The sequence below is a fragment of the Carassius carassius genome, chromosome 5 (assembly GCF_963082965.1).
Source record: "Carassius carassius chromosome 5, fCarCar2.1, whole genome shotgun sequence".
Taxonomy (NCBI): Eukaryota; Metazoa; Chordata; class Actinopteri; order Cypriniformes; family Cyprinidae; genus Carassius; species Carassius carassius.
Window position 1 is genome coordinate 9,947,689 of NC_081759.1, and position 24,967 is coordinate 9,972,655.

Sequence of the window (24,967 nt, forward strand, 5' to 3'; positions counted from 1 at the left end):
TGACCGTTTGATTTGAGTAAAACTAGCGACACATCACATACACAGAACTGTAAAGGTACGTCAACCCGTCAAAATAAAAATCCCGTTAAAGACTATTGTTCAGCAGAATGTACATAGCCTACTACTAAAAAAAAAATCAGACATTATTTTTTTTTAAGGTTTAATCACACAACATTTCTTCCATGTTTTATTTTTAATAGTAAATCCCCCTTTGTTTACCAAAAAGCTAAGTTAATTTTTAATAATTAAAAGATAAATTACTTGCACTTAAATGTACTTAATTCATCTGTCAACTTTCTTGTCATTGTTCACAGTACAAGTACAGACAGAGGCTGTACTTGTGCGTATTAACGTCCATGTTGAACGTCCCTCCGTGACCGTCACAGGTCTCTTATAATGAACAACTAAGTTTCCTTTTTAGAAATTTTTTTATTTTTATTTATTAAATGCATAGAATGCAATGCATACATCAAAAATAAAAATTTAATTACCTGTCTGTACTTGTACTGTGAACAATGACAAGAAAGTTGACAGATGAATTAAGCGCATTTAAGTGCCATTCAGTTGGGGTTTTAAATAAAGCATTTTCTGAGATGCACATTAAACACATAAAACATTAATTTAATTTATCTTTTAATTATTGAAAATTAACTTAACTTTTTGGTAAACAAAGGGGATTTACTATTAAAAATAAAACATGGAAGAAATGTTGTGTGATTAAACCTTTAAAAAAAAAAAAGTTTTTTTTAGTAGTAGGCTATGTACATTCTGCTGAACAATAGTCTTTAACGGGATTTTTATTTTGACGGGTTGACGTACCTTTACAGTTCTGTGTATGTGATGTGTCGCTAGTTTTACTCAAATCAAACGGTCAAATGCTCATGAAGTGACTGTCAGAGCAGTTCTGGAGATGTTGTTCATGTGTTCACATCCTTATTTAGTGAGACAGCAGACGCTGAAATCACCGGAGCGTCATGCGCGCTTCCGTGTATGTAATGAATGAAGACGTGCTTCTGCTCCATTCATTAACACAGACACGCAGAACATGCAGGATTCATATTTAAATAGTCTGTTCCGGCTTAATACTTACAGATATTAGTCCATATCGTGATTTGATGTAAGTGCAATGACCTATTTTTGATTAATTCATTCAAAATTTGGCAAATTCCGTGCCATTCCGCGTTTAACTGTAAATTCCGATTGGATTCCGCGATTCCCTCCGCTTTATCTGCATCGCGGAAATCATAGGGCCCTAGTTGTGGTATGCCAGCTCTATCTTGCAATGGACACAGGCAACGACGCTCTCTTTATGTTTGCCCGCGCCCTCAAATCAAAACACCGCTGACTCCTTGCAGTATGAGATTTCGGACGCAGGCACACAGCGCTTGTGTCTCCTTCCGCTTTGTGGGTGACGTAAATGCGTTGTCACATTAAAAGAATCATTGCGAAAGAACCTGACGTGAGATTTAAAATAAATTAAAAGAGGCTTCGAGGCAGAGGAATTTGCCTCGATCATTTTTTGTAAACGAGTTACTCGAGGAATCGTTTCAGCCCTAGCTTAAATTAACAGAAAACATTAGCTTTGCTGTTATTTTGGTGTTGCTAATTTACTTTATTCTTATCAAATGTGTGTTTGAAATGAATTTTGTTTAGGAATAATATTAGAACCCAATTTTAAGTTCATCATGGTGAAGTTGGACATTCAGGCGGTGATTGTAAGAATTATAAATGCATGTTGATGTCATATAATATTGTCTTCTTGAATAAAATGCCTTTTTTCCTGATGTTTCTCTTTCATTTTGGCATTATCGCCAGTGTAGACACATTTCATGATGGTAAGTTTAATTATATTGCTTAATTATAACAATTGCAGCATTGTTTTCAAACGTGTAGTTAGGGCTGTCACGATAGTCGATAAATCAATTAAAGGTGCTCTAAGTGATGTCACACGTTTTTTAGGCCAAAACATTTTTTGTCACATCCAGCAAACATCTCCTCACTATCCGCTAGCTGCTTGTCCCCTGAACACACTGTAAAAAAAACGGGGTCTCTCTAGACACCACAGGCTCCACAAACAACAAGAAAAACAAACTGGGCTCACCCGCACCACAAAACATAACAAACTGTTCCAGCCAATAACCGACAAGAAAGATTTGGGGGTGGGGTTTGGGGGGTTAGTGCACGGATGAGGAGGAGGGAGGGTCTAGCTAGCCTCCGTTTTGTTTGACAACAATTTGAATGTCAACAAGAAGTTACGACTCCCGGCATCGCTTAGAGCACCTTTAATCGCACGATAAAAATGAGCTCGATAATATATATATTTTTTTATTTAAATAATGTAGCATGTCATGATGTGAAGTGGGGTTAGTCTGGAGCGCAGCTTGTGGACAGCCCGTGGTAGAAAACACCCTCTCCGATGGCACAGATGTCCCGGGAATAAAGAGAGAATGTCTCGCTAGAGAGACCAGCTTTGGGAAGCGCCTTTCATTTACTTGTTGATGTTTGCGTCGCAAGCGATACAGCACTGTACTTGCACAACTATTGTACTTCATTTTAATACCGCGTAACATATTTTGCAAGTAACTTCGTTGCCCTTTCTATCGAAATTGGCCTTCTTTTTGCTCGCTTCATTTGGCTTGCTCAGCTAAATATGTCTGTAGGCGTGTGGTTGTGTGTGTCTTTTACAAAGCGCTCGGGCAGTTGCGTTACTGAGGTGTCTGTTATTGCTAAGCATCCATCAGCTGCGATATCCGTTACAACAAGTAAATTTCAGTAATGGATTTTCCACCACCAAAAAACCCTGTAAATCTGCTACAAGATTTTTTTACGAACAAAAGTAAAATAAAACTGCAGTGTTTTGGTGCACCCCGTTTTTCAAAAACAATGGGTATTTTCCATAGACTGTATAAAAACATGGACGTAGTGTCCGTGACGTCACCCGTAGACTCCTGAAGTGTGTTTTTGAAGCCTAAAGTGTGTAGAGCGGGCCGTCGCCATCTTGGCAGCGCGTCACCGCGCGACTGTCCCGGACAATCAAAAATAGGCAAAAAGGCGGGAGCTAGTTGCTATAGCCACACCCACCTAGCACGACGGCAGTGTCAGCAGCGGCAATCCACCTGTCACTCAAGTGGCCACGCCCTTAATAATGCAGAACTTTAAGTCTTAATATAATTTAAACAGATGAGTTATAAAAAAAAATCACCCCCCTCACAGTTGTCATGAAGGGCAAAATTAGCTATTTAGACCAAAATCATTTTTTGAACCAGGCTGTAAACATGTTTTTTCCTGCTGCAAAGTTGGGCATTTTAACATGGGGACTGGAGTCTATGGGACTGACTCCCTTTTGCAGCCAGCCTCAAGCGGCCAGTCGATGAATTGCAGTTTTAGTCACTTCCTTATTGGCCTCACGAAAGAGAGCGGGAGGTTGGCGCTCGGTATTTTCACCCTGAAGGAAGCTGATTGAGTTGGTTCTTTTCACATGACCTGGTGCGCTTGCGTTATTCTGAAAAGATGAGATGTTTTTAACTAGATGTCGTGCAGACGGACCTGGAAAAAACAAGCGTGTCTTTCCTTAATGAGCGCGCATACTGCATTTGAAATGACAAACTTGAGCACAAAAAAGACGTGATGTGAACGGCCCCTTCATCGGTCAAAATGTTTACTTTCGGTTAACTGTTAAACTGTCAAAATGAGCATCCCTAACTGGCATATACACATAATATAACATACAAAATTATTTCATTTTAAGCAACACAAAGTCAACATGTTGGTATTTCTTGCTCTGAAACTGCCATAAAATAAGATAAAAGTTTGAGCTTTGAAAAGGTGTACCTGCATTTTTATGCCATTATCATTATATTAGTTGAAACTGGTTTTAGAACACAGATATTATCGCGATAATTTCTTGGACAATTTATCGTTTAGCAAAATTTATCGTGACAGGCCTACTTGTAGTCAAGCTGTAATGTATTTGATACCATGTAGGCCTATGTCTAAAAATTTGTAAAAATATTACACACAAATGTGTGCTGAAGGGAATTTGTGTCTTTTAATTAAACATGTCATGCTTGTGATTTTTCATCATTATACAGTCGGTTTAAATAAATATTCAGAAACTCATACAGTGATACATTGTCTTTTTTCTTTTTATCTTTTGTTAAACTGCAAATCAAAATAGAAAAAGCCTATACCCTAACCTAAATAAGGATAAATTATATTGGAACACATTTCCAAAATAATCGCATACACAGATGCATCATTGCCAAATAAAATATAAACTGATGTTCCAAAAGTGATTCAGTCAAGATCAGTGAGTGATTTTCTTTTCTTTTGTTCTTTGATTATCATTAATGACTGGCAACAGTAGCTGCTGTCAATAGACAGGATCAGATATTTGTGTGTGCACTTTGTGTGTGTGTATGCGTTGTTGTGCAGTGCGGAAAACAGTGTGCAAGTGCAGAAGTGAGTGCTATTTCATCTTCTTGCAAACAAATCTTTTGAAATCGCATTAAATGTGCATACAGAAATCAAGAAGAATCTAAATGTAATTTGATTCCTGACCATACGCATCTGATCGTTTTTGCGAAATTGTAATAGCTTTTCGATTCCCAACCCTCCTACTAAATTATTTAATTATTGCATGCATATAGACCTGAATGTTGACTGAGGCAATATAAAATATTTTTTGCAACTTACTAGGTTTATCATTTGTCATCTTTTCCCCAATAATGTCAATAATCGTCTGTTACCTGGCTGACTGTTGACATCGACATTGCGATACTTACGAGACATCATCGATATATGATAATATCGTCATATCGCCCAGCCCTACATCAATCAGTACTCAATATTAATTTAAACTGCATATTTAAAATACTTTAAATATGACTGCTGCACATTTCCGGTGCACTTCAATACTGGTCTGCGCTTAACTGTAGTCGTGTCTGTCTGCTTATTAAGTTTTAACCCATCGCAATTTATTGGAACTGTGTGAACTAGAGTGGCTACTCACCTTAATGTTGTTCTAAAGGCTTATTACTTAATTAACAGAAAAAATGTCCTGCTCGCACTTGCCAATTTAATGGCAGAAAATGGTGACTTCAGGTGGGTTTTTTGTTTTTGTTTTTTTTTTCTCCTTGGAAAAGAATGCATACAGTATCTGTTGTAAAATAATCCTATGCATCTCATGGCATATATTCCAAGCATTTTGAAGGTATACTGTGGGTTTGGTAAGAAACAAACCAAAATGGCAAGTTATTATATTTGATTAAAATCCATAAAATCTGTAAGAAGCAGCAGCAGCGGAGGAGTATTATTCTGCTGCATGATACTGTGGAAAAACTGATGATGGCATGGTTTGATCTTCAGCTAACCAATCAGCAGAAACAGCCATTTAATTCCCGCCCACGTGTAGAAATCAAATGTTCTAGCTGTTTATAAATTTGTCTACCCCTGAATGAAAAACATACATTTAAGCGGAATTTTCATTTTTCGGGAAAAAAAACAAAAAACATTTTTTTCTACTTTCAATATTAAATAAAAAAATCGAATGAACGAATTATATACAGATTCGTATCCGAGATGTATGTATTCATTCCTTTGTATGTTTTTTTTTTTTTTTTTTTTTTCATTTTACATTTTGAGAAATGGATTATAGTGTGGAAGAATAGAGTATGCTATTTCTCAGCATGAGTCATTCATGAATACCGTTGACATTTTGGACATTGTTTTCACTTGTCTTTCAGGTGCTTAGTAGGTTGACCAGTAGTCATCATGGCGTCTTCCTCGGTGAAGGTGGCGGTGCGTGTGCGGCCTTTCAACAGCCGAGAGATAAACAGAGGAGCTAAGTGTGTGATCCAGATGCAGGACAAGAGCACATGTGAGTGCGACACACACACACACAGTGATGTGTTTTCTTTCATTTTATATCTTCTTTTTTCTGTCTACGCTGTGCGTAGATACACTGCCTTATCTTTGTTTTCAGAAAGAACATTCCTTTTATGTGTACAGATGAATTCCAGACATTTCTCTGTAGTCTGTGGAGATGGTTGAATTTTGGAGTCAAAGTTATACAGAGTTTTGGTAACTCTAAAGTAAACATGCATCAGCCTCTTTGAAATGATCATTTTGCTCCATAAGTAGAACTGCGCACACTTTGTTACCACAAATTATCATATTTCCACAGGATTTGTGCAGTCATTATTTACAGAATTTCCTATTACCTGCCCTTTCCACAGAGCTTGGCACATGTGCTTCTGCGTTAAAATATTTAGGAACACATTAAGACAAAATTAAGGGTGGAGTGGAAATGTATCAAATAATGTATTTTTTTATTATTATTAAAGGGATACCAGCAGACATTTGCAAGCAAAATGATTTGTATGTTTGATGATATGTAAATGAAGGCTTCAATCTGTGTATAATAATTATGTAAATATTTATAGGCCTACTTTAAACTGTGTATATGTACACGTGCACACACAGTTTAAAGTAGGCCTATACATTTTAAATATAGTATAAATGTAGTAAAATCTGTAGACTAAATAATACATTTTCAGTAATAATGATTTCCTAGTCTTTCCTTCCTGTGACGGCCTAGTCAGACGCTACCAAGGTTTATGGTAAATTAAAATGCTAGATACAGTCAATAATAAAACAAAAATGTAATTAAATGCTTTATGCATAATGAATCAAATGAATTAATCACATCCAAAATAAAATATTTTATGTACATAATGTGTGTGAACTGTGTATATTTATGTATATATAAATACACACACATGCATCCATATATTTGCGAAAAATAGAATGTTTATATATATATATATATATATATATATATGAATATAATTATATACATGTAAATATTTTCTAAATATATACTGTATGTGTATTTATATATACACATAATAAATATACACTGTACACACACATTATGTACATAAAATATTTATTGTGGATGTGATTAATCATGATTAATCATTGCCCAGCACCAATTATAAACAAACCTGAAATACACTGGGACTAATTTTGAAATATATATCCTGCTCATTGAAAAAGATGAGGGAGATAAATGATGGACTCTGACAACCCTTTACAACCTTAGAATGCAAACATCATAAAGTAAACATTATCATAAATAAGTCAAAAGCAGTTTATCAGCATAAACGCATGATACTTTTTGATTGCAGTCTGCTCTGGAGGCACAGCCTGTAGAACATAAAATAGTGCTGTGTTTCTAATTTTAGTACTCGCATTTATTCAATGAAATCATGGCCTTTCAAAGTTTAATAATCACATCAGGCCATATCATGATTCCTGTTTTTTCCATTCCAAAAATTAAAGACCTTTTAAAATTATCATTAAAATGCTTCTTCTACCATTTAAGATATTAAATAGTTTAATGACGTTGAATTTTGCATTTATGCTTCAAAGTACAATTACAATAATTCTACATACATTAAATACAAATTCTAAATAAATTGCAAATCCAATTGAAAAGCCCATACTGGCATGTGTATTAACCAATAGCTACTTGTTGATAACTAAGTATTCTATTAATGATTTTGCAGCCAAATATTTTATTACATATTACATCATGAAATATTCATTTGACATTTTATTCATCATGAACTATTAATTTGATAATGCCAGTTGCATGCCAGTTGAGCGGGATTTAATTTGTACAATCAACTCCAAATATCTAAAGATCCTGGAGAGATCGAGTTCTCATTATTTGCCCCTTTTAAAACTCGTTCCACATTTTTAGTAGTTACTCATTAAACTTTTCCATGGTAGTATCCAAAAATACTTGTCCCCACCCAGACATTGAAAGGGGGAATTTCTGAGAGTTTGGAACCACAGTGCTAAACCACTGTAAAATCCTGTTGTTTGCAGTACTGGCTGCCAGACCTCACATTCCCGTCTTCCTCTACGAAGCATTTCCACCCCATTCTCTCTTCAACTGCAAACTGCAGCGCCGCCACTGTTTTTGCCTCGCCCTTCTCTCTCTCTCACTCTCTCACTCTCTCACACTCTCTCACACTCTCTCACACTCTCTCTCACTCTCTCTCTCTCTCTCTCTCTCTCTCTCTCTCTCTCTCTCTCTCTCTCTCTCTCTCTCTCTCTCTCACTCTCTCTCTCACTCTCTCTGTCTCTCTCTCTCTCGCACGCTCTATATCTAAAGAATCTGCCGGGCTGGCAGTCTGTTTGCTTTGACCCCCCTCCAACACAAACACTGAGCTGTTTGAGCTCAAGGTAGCAGTGCTCATTGTTACCCAGCAGTGCTTTATTCTGCTGGGGCCTTCTCCACTATTTGGCTTCGTTTTAATGACCCTACTCACTGGAGTTTCACTTTTATACCAATCTAAAATCAATTACACCAAGCTGAATTTACAGTTTTGCTCCTTTTATAAACTTTAACATAAAGGTCTATATCCTTTCTTACTAAAAAAGCTAAATCACAGCCATTTCAGAACATGCAGTGCTTTCAAAATAATGGTGTGAGAAAATGATTATTCATCAATGCATTATGATTTTGATTCTCATGAAATGGAATGGTGTTAATTTTTAACCACAGCTGTGTGTCACTATTGCATGTATATGTGTGATAGAAACAGACATGCTCTTCTCACTGCCATCTATCTATATCTATATATCTATCTATCTATGGGCTGTGATTTAGCATGTTCATTTGGTGCAAATAATTGTTAAACATGTTAAAATTATTAACCCATTTAACGCATCCACCCTGTCCTGACCTGTACTTCATCTTACTGTACATTGCATGCAGTTGCTGTTGAACACGATGCAGAAACAACGGTCTGACTGCATGATGCATCTTGCGACTTTTAAAATGTGGTTATATGCTCATGAAATTTAAGATACAGTGCTCATGTATGGGGTTTTGTCTTCTATTTATATCTTAATAGTTTAGCAGTATCGCATGAGCAAGCATTTTTTTTCCAAATGTCTGGACAAGTGCAAATTGCAATTTATTTTATACACCAGGTCAATAAACAAGAAGTTAATATTGTATTACATTGTAGAAACAATATCAGTATTATCTGTTTTTGCTTAATTTTGAAAATCATTATGTAATTTTATTTTACATTTTTTGGAGCAAATGGGAATGCAGAAGCATACTTTAAGGGTTTCTTTCTTATAAAATCCTAATTTGCCCTTCCACAAATTAAGGCCTTCAAAAGGTCTTAAAATGGAACAGAAAGTCTCTCCCCTGCCCCAACTAGACTGCATTCATAATTATTTTATTTGGCTCAAGATCATGGTTCGTTTGAGTCATCAAGCCAGCATCTGTTTAGCCCATTGCTTAGAAACGACAGCACAGGAAAAGGCGGTAAAATGCTCTCTTCTCTTTTATATTGATGTATTTGAACAGTTTTTTTTTCTAAAGCTTCAGTACATGACAGCACTTGACTCTGTCTTATGAATGTACTGCAGTCTAACAAACGCAAAAGGCAGCAGGAATGAGATTTACAGCTCTCTGCTTGCAGCGCGTCAGGAAAGGGAGTGAAACACACACATTTTTATTAAATAATACATCATTAACTGCAATCTTTGGAACAGAAATTAAGATATTTTTGATTAAAACTGAGAGCTCTCACACCCTGTATATGTATATACATCAGGGGTTAAACTGTAATTTTACGACACTACGAGAATATTTTTGTGCACAAAGAAAACAAAAATAGTGATTCAACAATTCTTCTCCTTCTCATGATACTCTCAACAATGGTGACATGCCGCTGCAGACGGGAAGAAGAGGAGAAGAATTGTTGAATAAAATTGTAGATTTTTGTCACAAAAAGGATTTTACTGATGTCCTTGCTACATTCCTGGACCTGGGAACATTTCAGATATATTTTCTAGTCAGGGTCTGAGAGCTCTCGGATTTCATCAAAATATCTTAATTTGTGTTCCGAAGATTAGGGGTGTGCACGGATAGTCGAACATTCGAATATTCGTTCTGCTCTAATTATTCGATAAATAAAAATGATATTCGAATTTCGCAAAAAAAAAAAAAAAGTTCTCAAACCGAATTTGGTCACTTTCTGTGATTCTCCACGGCATATTTGAAGATGTATGCAAGCAAAAAATAATTAATGAATGAATAAGGGGCCGTTCACATATCGCGCCTAAAAACGCATGGAAAACGCTAGGCGCGCCGCTTTCTCCTTCTTTCCAAAGCGCTCGGGCAGAAACGCTCCTGAGGCGTCTGTCATTGCTAAGCAACAATGACGCGATCCCTCCATGAAGATGCATAAATTTCAGCAAAGGATAAATGGATTTGCAGCACAAAAAAAAAATCGCTTTCAGTAGCTCTGCTACTAAATTTATTTCAAAATGGCAATCCATATACAGATATAATCAGTTGTTCCTTCATCTTGGCTGAGCTTTCAACGTTGTTAAGGGAAAGGATGAAGCTGATTGGTTAGTTCTTGTCACATGACCCGCTGTTTGCTTGCGGCATTCTGAAAAGTTGAGATGTTTTTAACTCGATGCGGTGCGGACATGCTTGGAAAAAACGGGCGCGTCGCACCGCGTCGCTTCCATTATGAGCGCGCATACCGCGCGCCTACATTGGAAATAACGAACTTGAGTGCGCAAAAGACGCGATATGTGAACTGCCCCTAAGAACTGCGGTCTTCCTACTTCAAATATGCCATGGAGAATCACAGAAAGTGACCGAATTCAAGAACATTGTTGCGGCATCTCTCAAGCAATGAATAAACACCGCTAACTTGGAGAATGCAGTGAAAAACTCCTCTTCTCGCGTCTGCACTAGACCCTCGGCACAAACATCTCAGGTTACTCGATGAAAACATGAGAGAAGTAAGAAAAAAAAAAAACGTTTTTGAAAATTATTAGAACATTTTCCTTGAGGCGAGTGGTGCGGAGGCAGCCGCCGTCACCAACGATGAAGAGGATGCAATGCCCACTCGTCGGAAAAGGCTGAGCCAGTTCTTCAGCGATAATTACAGAGAGTCCAGCCGAGACGAGTGGGAACAGTTCTTGCTGGAGCCATGTATTCCACCAGATGAGGATCCCATTCAGTGGTGAAACGAAAACACGAAGCGCTTCACAAAACCTATTCGCTTAGCACACCGTTATTTGTGAGTCCCGCCAACGTCTGTGCCGTCAGAGTGCGTTTTCTCCGCGGCCGGCCTTATTGTTAACAGACTAAGGAGCCGACTTTCCTCCGATCATGTTTACATGCCAGTGTTTCTTAACAAGAACATGTAAAACAATAGAAAAAAAAGCAAAAAAGATTTGCTGACAGTTAAAAAGTTTCAAAGTTAAGTGTAGGCTACGTTCTACAATAGCCTAATTGCTGCAGGCTGCTTTACGTTTTTTCTTTAACTTTTTCTTTTTTCTTTGTTAACTTTTTTTTTTAGCTTTTAATCTGTACTTTTGTTTGTTTGCACGCATTGTTAAAGGTTTTCAGCTACAAAACATGATGTGTGATGTTAAAGCTTATTGTGTGTAAGCTTGTTCAAAATGACGGAAACAATAAATGTTGCTGAAAAATAACGTCTGTGTAATTAAACTTAATTTAAATAAACGAATATTCGAATATTCGTTTTTTGTGAGCTCAAATATTCGAATGTGATATTTGCGGAAAACGCCCATCCCTACCGAAGATGAACTAAGGTCTAACAGGTTTGGATTGACATGAGGGCGAGTAATTAATGACAGAATTTTCATTTTGGGGTGAACTATCCCTTAAAGCGGACTCGAGTTTGCATCATCCAAACGAACCGAACTTTGATGTCAGTTGAACCCAGGTGTGTACCAAAAGTGCTAGTGAGAAAGCACCCTTAAATTCATAAAAAAAAAACAGAAGTACTGACAAAGAACATCACTAAGTTTTCATTGTGGGCAGGGTTTGGCAGGGATATTGTGTCAAAGGTTGTTCTGAAGCTACTGAAAGAAATGTGAATGGAGGCGAAGTGCTGTGGCCCTGCAGTATTTGCCGAGCTGGGATGTTTCCAAGCTCATTGTGATGGCTAGACAGGACTGTGTTGACATTACTTGGGAAATACTATGTCCTAAGAACAGTTTCCAATGCTCATTGAAAATTTTATTCGCTTTTAAGAAGCAGTGACCGCTTACTAGTAAATGCAAATATAATACATGTATTTCTGTTCTTGGATGCTGATTGGTCAGTGCAGCATTCCAGACATGATAAATTTCAATATGAGACACCTGCTGCATCCCTGTGCAGCATGCATATTAAGGATGTGCAAAAAACATTATAAATGGACTTGGTCTGTGGGTTGAACCATTAGTTGAATAGTCTGTTCAGGAGACCTGTATAATTAGTTTGTATAATTAGATGCACATTTCTTTTGAAAGTATGGATGCTATACACTGCCTGTACATTTATTTTAAGCACTTTTCGCAATTCAAATTGTTTCAAAGCAACTTTAGTGGAAGTCATACTGTTAAGTCTATAATGCTTTACCATATGACAATATGGTAAATATTTGGACAATGTTTATAATTCTGAAAATCCAAAGTTATTATAGGATTTATAATAAGGCATTCAAGACTGTGCTTTATTGTGAATATACGGTAGTCACGGCTATAGGGGTTGCAGGAACTTTACTGTTGTCCCGTTTCATGCGCTCCTGTCTCTTAAGTTATTTTACATCTACATAATATTTCAGAGAGTGAAGTATATTTTAGTATAGTATACCCCCCCAATTTTCTTATTAAAATGATTGTGATGTTATTATAAGGGATAAACTTCATCTATTTACTTGTTTAATTAAATGACTGTGACCAGTAGTGTGTGTGAGGTTAAGTTACTGGATTTTGTCTGTTTTGCAGGTATTATTAATCCTAAACAACCAAAGGAAGCACCCAAGAACTTCACTTTTGACTATTCATACTGGTCACACAGCTCAGTAAGTTTCTTTCACTGAATACATCACATCCTCCCCCAAAAAATAGCTTTGTCTCAATTTCCAATATAAATAGTTGGGGAGAAAGTGTAAGAGAGTGAAGCTGCTGCAACATTTTCTATTGTATGAACCTGTCAATAATTACAAATATTTGTATACCGCTTTTAAATCAGCTTTACAGAAAGGTATACTATAACAGATATTCATGCAACATGAGGTATTTAAAGTCCTTCATTTATCAAAAACTTTATTGAAAGTAATGCCACAATGCATTTGTCTTGTGCTGAGTATGACGAAGGGGACTCTGGCACAAAAAACTGTAACTTTTTTAGATGTTTTGCATGCAACTGCAAAGAGTATGCAACAGAATATAATCAAGGTGTAAATTTGTTGGCATTTACCAATAATAACACTCATCTTCTTCAGATATTCCTCTGAACAGAGTAAACACCCTCAGACTATTTTTCACTGTGTATTTGCAGGAGGAAGACCCATCCTTTGCATCTCAGAGGAAGGTGTATCAGGACATCGGCGAAGAGATGCTGCTTCATGCTTTCGAGGGCTATAATGTGTGTATTTTTGCTTATGGGCAGACTGGAGCAGGGAAGTCATACACCATGATGGGAAAACAGGATCCTGGTCAGCAAGGCATCATACCACAAGTATGTTTATGCAGGCGACATGAATGAAAGCTTCCAGTAACGTGTATTTTTTTCTGTTCTCCATTGAGATACTATTCATTGTGCTAATATACTGTAGGTTTCAGACACCAAGGTTTTGCCGCACTGTAAATGAAATATTGATTGGAGTCCAAATTCAGTTGATAATTGAGAGACAAGATTTGTTTTAAATGAAAGCATGAATCCTTGGTGTTACAAGAGGTGTAATAGTAGCATCAGGTTGATTTATGCTGATGAACAGTCTTATCTTATAAACCTTATAATAATAACTTATAAACCTTTAAAGTTAGACTTGTTGTGAGCTACAAGGTTGTTAATAGATGACGTACACTCTTTTTTTGGAAGCCATCAGCTTGTTTCAGCTTATTTTAAATAAATTGTTTTAAATCTTCATGGGAAAAATTGATAGGAACCAAGAATCAAGGCTGCAGAAAAAGTGAACAGGGACTGTCAGAATGCTGAAAGCCCTGATTGAACAATCAGAATCAAGTATTTCAGAGAGTCATGCAATAAGTATTCTAGAGGTTTGTGTGCTAGTGTAATTAATTGTTCTGTGAGATCGGCATTCATTATACACAAAAAACATAGTCAGGTCCATTTATGAAGGAGTACTGGGTCATTCTTCAAAGGTACTAAAAGAATTGTAAATATTTAATTTTTTTCTGTACTTGTGTTGAATTGAACTCCCTTAGTGATCTCTCATACATCTCTCTCATTGTGCATCATTTAATGTTTTTCCCCATAGATGTGTGAGGATTTGTTCAGACAGACGGCAGAAAACACTGACCCTGACCTGTCCTTCTCTGTAGAGGTATGTTTGTGTGCATCTGAGTCATTGTGTTTGTCCATTTACATACAGTACGGTGTTAAAAGAACTGTGAGAATTGTTTTGGGCATTTCATTAATGCATGGCCTCATAAAGCATGTGAGTTCACATTAAAAGGCAAATAAACAATTTCTGGATATAATTTTTTTGTATGTTTCTTTAGGTTTCATATATGGAGATTTACTGTGAGCGAGTTCGGGACTTGTTGAACCCAAAAAGCAGAGGGGCCTTGAGGGTGAGAGAGCACCCTATAATGGGCCCTTATGTAGAAGACCTCTCCAAAATGGCAGTTACCAACTACAGTGATATTGCAGATCTCATGGACACTGGCAACAAAGCCAGGTATTATTATTCACACAAACAGGACTATGATTCAGGTTAAAATACTGTTTGTCTGTTAAACAAATGAGCAATTAATCAGATTGTATACATGCATATATGTTTTGAACAGTGGAAGAGACAAATGAAACAAAACAAAGATTTAAATATATGCTATTCATTGTGTAAAGAACAGTTTCAAAATATACATGTAATAAAAGTCCAGATAGAAATATAAAACGCAGCACAGATAATGAAGAAAAGGAAAAAAAACACTAGCTAAGGCCAGAAACGCAAGAACTTTGTATAAACAAAAATATATATGGAGAATGCCAATGAATTAAATGCACGATTTCTTACATTGCTGTGGTAGTATCAAACCGCTGTACTTAATTTAAAGTGGTGATAGTTACCTTCAAATAACCAAGTGGATCTGTTAATTTTGACTATAATCATGTTGACAGGTTATGGACTAACTAACTAGCTTAGTGAGATTCAATTTAAACACTTGCTCCAGTAAGATGGCAATTGACTTTATTTGCACTTGGATGCATTTTAAATTCCATAGATGTATGATTTTGAATTTCTGTTCTTGTTAAAGTATGTATGACAGTGTTTAGTTGTGTAATGTGCATTCTTTATGAAGTATTTGACAACATTTATAGTGAGATTTATTTGTTTTTTGTCTGTTCTCTATTACTTTAAGGACTGTTGCTGCTACTAATATGAACGAGACCAGCAGTCGCTCGCATGCTGTCTTCACCATCCTCTTCACACAGCGTCGACATGATAACATGACCAGCCTGGACACTGAGAAGGTGTGTGTGGCAGACATTAGAAACCCCTTTTTTTATCTTGCTGTTCTTTACTGAGTCTGTTTTCATGTCTTCGGTTCAGGTGAGCAAGATCAGCCTGGTTGATTTGGCAGGAAGTGAGAGAGCAGACTCATCTGGAGCCAAAGGCATGAGGTTGAAGGTCTGTCAGATGTCATTAGTTCTGAATGAAAGGAATAGTTTACACAAAAACAAATACTGTCGTCATTTAAACGCTCTCATAATTGTTGTGAAACCATTTTTCTGAACGATGTTCATGCTGCTGTTTTTCAAACAGGACATGCACACTTGAAGGGATAGTTCACCCAAAAATGTAAATTTGATGTTTATCTGCTTACCCTCACGGTTGTGATGTATGAGTCGTCTCATACCCCGAGGGTAATCTGAGGGTGGGGCAGTTAAAGAAATCCATGTATGTTGCGTGCAATTCCCTATAACCTGTATTAAATATTTGGAATATATATTTTCATATTTTATTAGGTTCTTTTATAAGGTTACAATACGAAGGTCTACGTAGCAACGTAACTTGCGCAATGTTCCCGAGGCGGGGATCGTCTCATAACCCGCTAACCCCGTGGGGTCGGGGCGAGAAAAGAAGTGTTACATTATTTGCGGGGCGGGCTGGGGCAGGCCAAATAATTTCATAAAAGTGAGACCCGCGGGTTGGAAAAAAAAATACAAACCGCGCATCACTACCCCACGGCATCCAAGATGTGGGTAACTTTGGTAGAACACAAACCAAGATTTTTAAGATAAACCATTGCAGTCTATCACTCTTATAATGTAAGTGGGTAGGAATCACAGCTAAAACCAAATTCAACCCTGCGGCTCATGACGATACATTGATGTGTAAAGACACAAAGCGAAAGGTTCGCTTTGTGTCTTTACACATCAATGTATCGTCATGATACATTGGGCGCGTTCTCCTGGGCACATTCTCCTATGCGCGTTCTCAGCAGCAGGAGAAGATAACTCACGCGCCTGCTGCTGAGAACGTGCCTAGGAGAGTTCTTACAGTTCTTACAGACATTGCGTGAATCTGAGGTAAAATCGATAGGAATAATGTTCAGTTTCTTGCACATACCAACTTTATGCCGCAATGTTTAATTTGGTTTTGATAGATTAGAATGGTTGTCCTAAAAATCTTTGTTTGTTTTCTGCTGAAGAAACAAAATCACCTACATCTTGGATGCCCTGGGGGTAAGCAGATAAACATCAAATTTTCATTTTTGGGTGAATTACCCCTTTAATAAAAAGTTAAAAAGAACAGCATTAACTTGCAAATTGAAATAATTTGTGACCGTATAAATGCCTTTACTGTTACTTTTGATCAATTTTAAGCATCCTTGCACGATTAAAGTATTTATTTAAAAAAAAAAAATCTTACTGGCTTCAAACCTTTGGAATGGTAGTGTATGATTCAACATTGATAATGATGCTTTTCTTGAGCAGCAAATCAGCATATTGAAATTATTTACTGTATGTAGGATTACAAAATACACTAAATTCAAATAGAAAACTGCTTATTTAAGTTGTAATAATATTTTAGAATAGTATTGTTTTTACTGTGTTTTATCAAATAACTGCAGAATTATTGAGCATAATAGACTTTTAATCATGGCTTAAATTGGACACGAGTCATATGTAAGAGTTTTATCATGTTTTTTGAAGCTTGACATCAAGCTACTTGAATTACATTGAAAAGCTATGGACATTCTGTTAAAGGGTTAGTTCACCCAAAAATGAAAATTAGCCCATAAATTACTCACCCTCAAGGCATCCTAGGTGTATATGACTTTCTTCTTTCAGATGAATCTAGTCAGAGTTATATAAAAAAAATTGTCTTTGATCTTTCAAGCTGTTAAATGGCAGTCAGTGGGTGTTGCAGTGCTTCAGTCCAAAAGAAGTGAAATAAAAAGCACCCAGCGATAATAAAAAGGGTCTTGCACGGCTCCGGGGGGTGAACAAGTCCTCCTGTAGCGAATCGTTGCGTTTTTGTAAGAAAAATAACCATTTTTAAAACGTAATAATCAATTTAATCGAGCTTGTGCTCACTGTTGTACACGAAAGCAGCTCCCAGAACTCCTTAAGTGTCCAACTGTTGGCGCAAGCTACATTAAAGTGATTATTACGTTTTGAATATGGATATTTCTCCTACAAAAATTCATTGGTTCGCATTTGTTCGGAAGTCGAACGCATCGATTCTACTGCCTTCGTTCACCCCCCGGAACCGAGTAAGACACAGTTTTATTATGGATGGGCACTTTTTTTTCACCTCTTTTGGACTGATGCACTGCAACAGCAGCTGATTGCCTTTAAACAGCTTGGAACATCAAAAACATTTTTTTAGATAACTCTTGACTAGTTTCATCTGAAAGAAGAAAGTCACATACACCTAGGATGCCTTGAGGGTGAGTAATTTACGGGCTAATTTTCATTTTTTTTTTTTTTTTTTTTTTTTAGGAAGGAGCCAATATTAACAAGTCTCTGACAACACTGGGTAAAGTCATCTCAGCACTGGCAGACATGGTGAGAACTTTTTATTTAGTTTGCTTTAGTTTTTCTGACTCTCCTTTGTTTCTTACTGCTGCTTCAGTTCATTTCTCTACCTCATTTCTCAACTGTTTCTTTTGTCTCTTCATTGTCCTGTAATGTTTTGTCTCAAATGTCGAGTTCTTTGTGAAGAGTAACAATTTGTTTCCCCTCCACAGCATGGCTCAAAGAAGAGACGCTCTGATTTCATTCCCTACAGGGATTCTGTCCTCACATGGCTATTGAGAGAAAATCTAGGTATGTCTTGCTGTCTAAAGGCCTATTCACAGACTTGAAACCATACATTCCAACACATCTGCTCACCACAGGGAGGAAAATTAGTCTGACAAGAGAGCATTTTTCATTTAGAGAGACTTTTTTCACTGAAATAAATTTATTGACCAGTAAGATGATTTTTGTGTCACTTGTTGTTAGATTTTGTCAAAGCATCAGGAATGTCCCTTTAGAGGATCTGTTTGTCTGTTATCTAAAATTAGTTCGCTCTGATGCCCAAAACCAGTCAACAATAAGTTTCTCCGATCCGCAACTAGTCATTTAAGTAACTCTTCTATCAGCCCAAGAGGGAGAAATTGTGTTTTGACAGTACATCTTGAGATGGAGATACCGGTACTCTTGCTTTCTAACTTGCCTGTGAAGACAAACACAGCTAAGCAACATATGATTGAACATTAACAGAAAAAAAATCTAAACAATATTTTTAATGTGGGGTTCCAGTAACATACAAAGATGCAGGTATCAGCTGTGTGTATTCTGAAAGTTTTAGATATAAAAAAACTTAATAAAAAATATTTAAAAAGTCAGTGTCAAGGAAATTCACATATTTAAAAAAAAAATAGTTCATCTTAAATTAATATTATCTTCATTTACACTCACCCTCATGTCATTTTAAATTTTATTAAAAAGATTTTATTTATCTTTGAAATAAATGAAGATAAATTCAGTGTAACCTGAAAGATTTTTGTCCTTCCATTTGAAAGTCCAAGCAACCGAAGTGTCACGTGACACTGAAGACTGGTGTAACGACACTGAAAATTCAGCCTTGATCACAGGAATAAATTCATTTTAATAATAATTTTAAAAAAGTTGTTACGTGTTATCATAAATGATAAAAATCTTAATAAATGCAGCCTTTGTGAGTATAAGATACTTACTTCATTTAACTTTAAACTTTAATCTCTAACCAGTTGTTGTTACTGCTCCACACAGAGTTTAAATGAGTGTTTGTGTTTAAAGGTGGAAACTCACGCACGGCCATGATTGCTGCTCTGAGCCCAGCAGATATTAATTATGAAGAAACACTCAGTACTCTCAGGTAAAAACACACACGAGCGAACCATAGTTCTTTTCTGCAATTCTTTGTCCTGTATGCACTATATAACCAGCATGTGTCCTGCTGTAGGTATGCAGACAGAGCTAAGCAGATAAAGTGTAATGCTGTCATTAATGAGGATCCAAACGCACGTCTTGTCAGGGAGCTGAAAGAGGAGGTCAACAGACTCAAAGAGCTCCTCCTGTCTCAGGGACTCAGCAACCTCATCACTGCCTCAGGTAAATATACACATACACATGCAAACCCTCCAAACATTAACATTCAGGTCTCATTACACCAAAAAATTGAATAAAATAAAATAAAGGTCTTAAATCCATTTTTAGAGCCTTTGAGATTTTTTTAATAGACATTCATTTCAGTGGCGAATCTTTAAGGTTTTTTTTTAATGTTTTTAAAGAAGTCTCTTATGCTCTCCAAGGCTACATTTATTCATTAAAAAAGTAATGTTGTGAAATAATATTGCAATTTCAAATAACTGTTTTCTACTTGAATATATTTACATTTAATATAATGTAAATCATTCCTGTGATGAAAGCTGAATTTTAAGTTCAGTCTTCAGTGTCACATGATGCTTCAGAAATCATTCTAATATGTTGATTTGCTGCTCAAGAAACCTTTATTAGTATAGTCATTAGGGATGTTAATTTTAACCGTAAATATAAAAACGTAAATATATTTTCTAGTCTATTTCGGCATATCTTTTAATGCCACTGGTTTAGGTTTTTATTATTATTATTAAATATATATTATTTTTAAATTGAGCAAACGCTGTCTAACCGGACGCGAGAGTTGTCCTGCCACGCTAAAAGTCTGTATAAACTTTGACACCACACTACAGTTGCAGATCAGCTGATGATGTAGTAGCACTGTAAGTTACATTTGTTTGAATGCATTGTTGAGAAAGCGATTGTGTGAAAATGTGATGTATCTGTTAAAATCATGTTTAACCCGAAAATATTCAGAAAAGGAACAGACAAACTCCTTGAGAACTAGCCTGTAACTTTCCGCTCTGTTCTTGCCATCATTATAATCTTCTGATCTGAGAGATCCATCTGTATCAGTCTATAACTAAATATGTTTAACATGTGAATTCGTGCTGATTATGCGGTTATATTACGGGCCTTTGGCATGAATTGTTCTCGTGATGAAGTGTTGATGAAGCGGCGCGCGGGGAAGGGTCGAGCCCATTTGGAACTATGGGAGCCCTGAGTGGAGCGTCGGCGGATAGTCAGAATTGTAAACTGTTTGCCTTTATTTCTTTAAATTTACAATAAAAACAAATCTTTGTGTGTAAAATAAGCCTAAAGAAAAATAGGATGCCGCTTTCTGCCATCGATTTCGTTTTTTTTTCTGTTCATTTTCGTTCATTTATTAGGTAAAAATATATTTCTTGTATAGGCCTATTTATTTGTTTTATATACATTTAATTACATTTTAATTTAAAATAATTTTCGGTTAACGGTTAATAATTAGCTAACGAGCGTCAGTTGTCGGTTAGGAAAAATAACCAAAAAGAACATCCCTAATTGTCATTGTTAAAAAACTGTTGTACTGCTTCTTTTTTTTTTTTTTTTTTTTTTTTTTTTTTTCAGAATTCTTTGAATAGACTTTTTAAAAGAACAGCGTTTATTCAAAATTAGTGCTGTCAAATTAGTAATCGGGATTAATCCCATCCAAAATACGTTTTTTGTTTACATAATATATGAGTGTGTACAGTGTATATTTATTATGTGTATACTGTATATATAAATACAAACACATGCATGTGTATAAATAAGAAAAATATGTTGTTTATATATTAAATTTATATTGATATATAACTTAATATATAAATATATATATATATATATATATATATATATATATATATATATATATATATATATATATATATATATATATATGTGTGTAAATGTTTTTTAAATATATACTGTATGTGTCTGTATTTATATGTACATAATAAATAAACAGTACACATGTTATGTAAACAAAAACTTTTATTTTGGATGTGATTAATCACAGTTAATCGTTTGACAGCACTATTCGAAATAGAAACCTTTTGTAAAATTAGGAATGTTTTACCGTCACTTTGAATAAGTTTAATGCTTTATTTCTGGGTGTAACAACATATAAACTTCATAATCATGGGAAGGAGGAGGCTGGAACTGACAGACATTCAAATAAAACTTTAATGATAAAATAAACACAAAACTGCGCGACAGCCCCTCACGGACACGCACAAACAAAAACCAAACACAAAATAAAGTCCAGGCCTGGTCCTCTGTCGTCCTTCACTGTCGTCGCTCCACTGTTATATCCTTCCGATCTCCTCCGTGGGAATCGAGACCGGTGAGTGTAACAGGTGTCGCTCATTTCCAATCATTTCCTCGCTCTGTTCCCACGCCTCTCGGCCCCGCCCACTTGTCACACTGGGTTAAGTAAAAACAAAAATTTTACTGATCCAAAACTTATGAATTTGAACTGGTGGCACACCAATTACAATAACAACCACTTAAACAATAACCGGCACACTAATTTTCTCTCAGGGTCTGAAACGGGACACGCGGCTTTGGGAGGAGCCTCAGGTGAGCTCCATCAGCCCTCGCTCTCATTTGTACAATCTACCTCTGATGCACCAATGGAGGGTGTGACGCCCACTACTCCCACTGCACACATCAGCAAAGAGGAGGCCACAGAGAGACTCAAGGTACACATTCTCAGTAGATACTCTCGTCTCAACTACAGCCAAATGTCAGTATAGCAATGTTGGAGAAGCTACTTTCATGATAGAGTTTTTAGTATTAAAGTAGGTAAAGATGTTGGATTTTTAGAAGTTTTGCTAACTTCAGCTGCTACTTCTCTCTAAATGATACCTTTACGAGGCATGTCAACTAACCCAATGTCAGAGTAACCAAATGCATAGAGTGCTTCTGACTGATCAGGGGTTCTTTTGTATGTTTGATATGTAAAATAAAGGCAGTGAAAATCTTTCTGTCTAACAATATCTTTGTGTTTCTAACAGGAAACGGAGAAGATAATTGCAGAGTTGAATGAAACATGGGAGGAGAAGCTTAGGAAAACAGAATCAATACGACAAGACAGGTGAGAACAGGCACAACCCAGTTGTTTTCAGTCTTTAAAAGTTCAAACAATTGTAACACAAACATTTGTAATAGATTTGAATTTGGATGTCATTTATGGAATAACCTTACACTGTGAATGTTACACACCAAATCCAACATCAAAGAACTAGCTTTGATGAAAACCGACTTTAACCCTCTAGAGTCGATTTACGCGTTATGAGTCATTTTCTTTTTAACCGACAACTGTTACTTCCAAACATTAACCATTAACTGATATGATTAGAATAATAAATTAGTATTAAATAAAAATGGCATGAATGAGTGTCTGTGAACCACTTAAAAAAAAAAAGAGAGAAAAAAAATTCAATTCACTTCCATTCTTCTCATGCACTGGTTTCACTAAACTGAACAGCCAATAAATGTGATGTATCTCATTGATGGGCTTTGCCACCGAATAAAATTAAATTGGCTGAAAAGCTGCCAATAGGGGTCTGACTAGTGACAGTGGTGCAGAACAAATTGCAAAAACTATGCCGACAGATGCTAATGACAGGTCAGCATTGGTCGACAGCCAGCTATCTGCTTGGTGTGTTATGGTTGGTCACTGACCAATATGGATTTTTTGATTGCCAATGCCAGTATCTTGCCAGAGAGCAGGGCAGCAAGTGGGAAATACAGGGTTTGAAATTAACACGCTGACTCTCCAAATGCAGGTGGAAATTGACCTTGCCAGTTAACTAGCCAATTAGGGTGGGTTATAGATGATTTACTGTCACTGTCATGGCATTGCTATCAGAGCCTTTCCCTAAAAGGTGCCTTAAACATTACGGTAGTAAAACAAAACATTGACTGTTTGAATGAAAGTCCGCTTTCTAGTTTTAGGTTGAATTCACACCCGGAAAGTCCGCTAGTTCACTTACTTTGGTCCGAGCCAAATATAATTGTTGAATATTTTTTTTTTTTTTTTTTGCAGTTCGCTTTCACACTGCCCTTTTTGCAAGTGAACCAGAAATTGTAAACAAAACCACACGTGTGCTAAGGTCATCTATTCATTGGACAGAAATTCTCAACCAGGAAAAAACAGGAAATGCAAAAATGGGCTAATCATGGAGATCTTTAGTAGTGCAATTTTTATTCTTTTACTGGTAAGGTGTTATCAGCTAATGCAATATGAATAATCTATAAATCTATAGATATACACAGACTGGCTACTTTATTAGGTACACCTGTTCAATTGCTTGGTAGCACAAATTGCTAATCAGCCAATCACATGGCAGGAACTCAGTGCAGTTAGGCATCTAGATGTGGTGAAGACGACTTGAAGTTCAAACTGAGAATCAGAATAGGGAAGAAAGGGGATTTAAGTGATTTTGAACGTGGAATGGTTGTAGGTGCCAGACTGGTCTGAGTATTTCAAAAACTGCTGATCATGCATATCCATCTCTAGAGTTTACATAGAATGGTCCGAAAAAGAGAAAATGTCCAGAAAGTGGCAGTTGTGTGGACGAAAATGCCTTGTTGATGTCAGAGGTCAGAGGAGAATGGGCAGACTGGCTAGAGATGAAAGAAAGGCAACAGTAACTCAAATAACCACTCGTTACAACCAAGGTATGCTGAATACCATCTCTGAAAGCACAATGCATCAAAGCCTGATACAGCAGCAGAAGACCACACAGAGTGCCGCTCCTGTCAGCTAAGAACAGGAAACGGAGGCAACAATTCACACAGGCTCACCAAAATTGGACAATAGAAAATTTTAAAAAGTTGCCTGGTCTGATGAGTTTCGATTTCTGCTGCGACATTCAGATGGTAGGGTCAGAATTTGGAGTAAAGAACATGAAAGTATGGATCCATACTGCCTTGTCTCAACAGTTCAGTCTAGTGGTGGTGGTGTATTGGTGTAAGGAATATTTTCTTGGCACACTTTGGGCCCCTTAGCACCAGTTGAGCATCGTTTAAATGCCACGGCCTACCTGAGAATTGTTGCTGACTATGTCCATTCCTTTATGACCACAGTGTACCCATCTTCTGATGGCTACTTCCAGCAAGATAATGCACCACGCCACAAAGCTTAAATCATCTCAGACTGGTTTCTTGAACATGACAATGAGTTCACTTTACTCAAAAGGCCTCAACAGTCACCAGATGTCAATACAGTAGAGCACCTTTGGGATGTGGTGGAACGGGAGATTCGCATCATGGATGTGCAGCCGACAAATCTGCAGAAACTGTGTGATGCTATCATGTCTACATATCATGTCAAAATCTCTAAGGAATGTTTCCAACACCTTGTTGAATCTATGCCACGAAGAATTAAGGCAGGTCCAACCCGGTACTAGCAAGTTGTACCTAATAAAGTGCCCAGTGAGTGTAAAATACTTAAAGCATATCACAATGTTAGTTTAAACATTTAACTTA

General features: G+C 36.6%; 1 protein-coding gene across 3 annotated transcripts in view; it reads left to right on the forward strand.

Moving 5' to 3' along the window:
• Nucleotides 1-24,967, forward strand: part of kif1c (kinesin family member 1C) — a 60,680-nt gene that overhangs the window by 21,866 nt on the left and 13,847 nt on the right. For all 3 annotated transcript variants that reach the window (XM_059549718.1, XM_059549720.1, XM_059549719.1), the window contains 13 exons: nucleotides 5,745-5,878; nucleotides 12,853-12,929; nucleotides 13,409-13,588; nucleotides 14,352-14,417; nucleotides 14,596-14,774; nucleotides 15,457-15,568; nucleotides 15,648-15,725; nucleotides 18,047-18,112; nucleotides 18,295-18,373; nucleotides 19,370-19,448; nucleotides 19,536-19,684; nucleotides 22,013-22,173; nucleotides 22,489-22,568. In XM_059549718.1, the coding sequence (XP_059405701.1) occupies nucleotides 5,773-5,878; nucleotides 12,853-12,929; nucleotides 13,409-13,588; nucleotides 14,352-14,417; nucleotides 14,596-14,774; nucleotides 15,457-15,568; nucleotides 15,648-15,725; nucleotides 18,047-18,112; nucleotides 18,295-18,373; nucleotides 19,370-19,448; nucleotides 19,536-19,684; nucleotides 22,013-22,173; nucleotides 22,489-22,568 (1,412 nt within the window). In that variant the 5' untranslated portion in view covers nucleotides 5,745-5,772. The remainder of the gene's footprint in view (nucleotides 1-5,744; nucleotides 5,879-12,852; nucleotides 12,930-13,408; nucleotides 13,589-14,351; nucleotides 14,418-14,595; nucleotides 14,775-15,456; nucleotides 15,569-15,647; nucleotides 15,726-18,046; nucleotides 18,113-18,294; nucleotides 18,374-19,369; nucleotides 19,449-19,535; nucleotides 19,685-22,012; nucleotides 22,174-22,488; nucleotides 22,569-24,967) is intronic.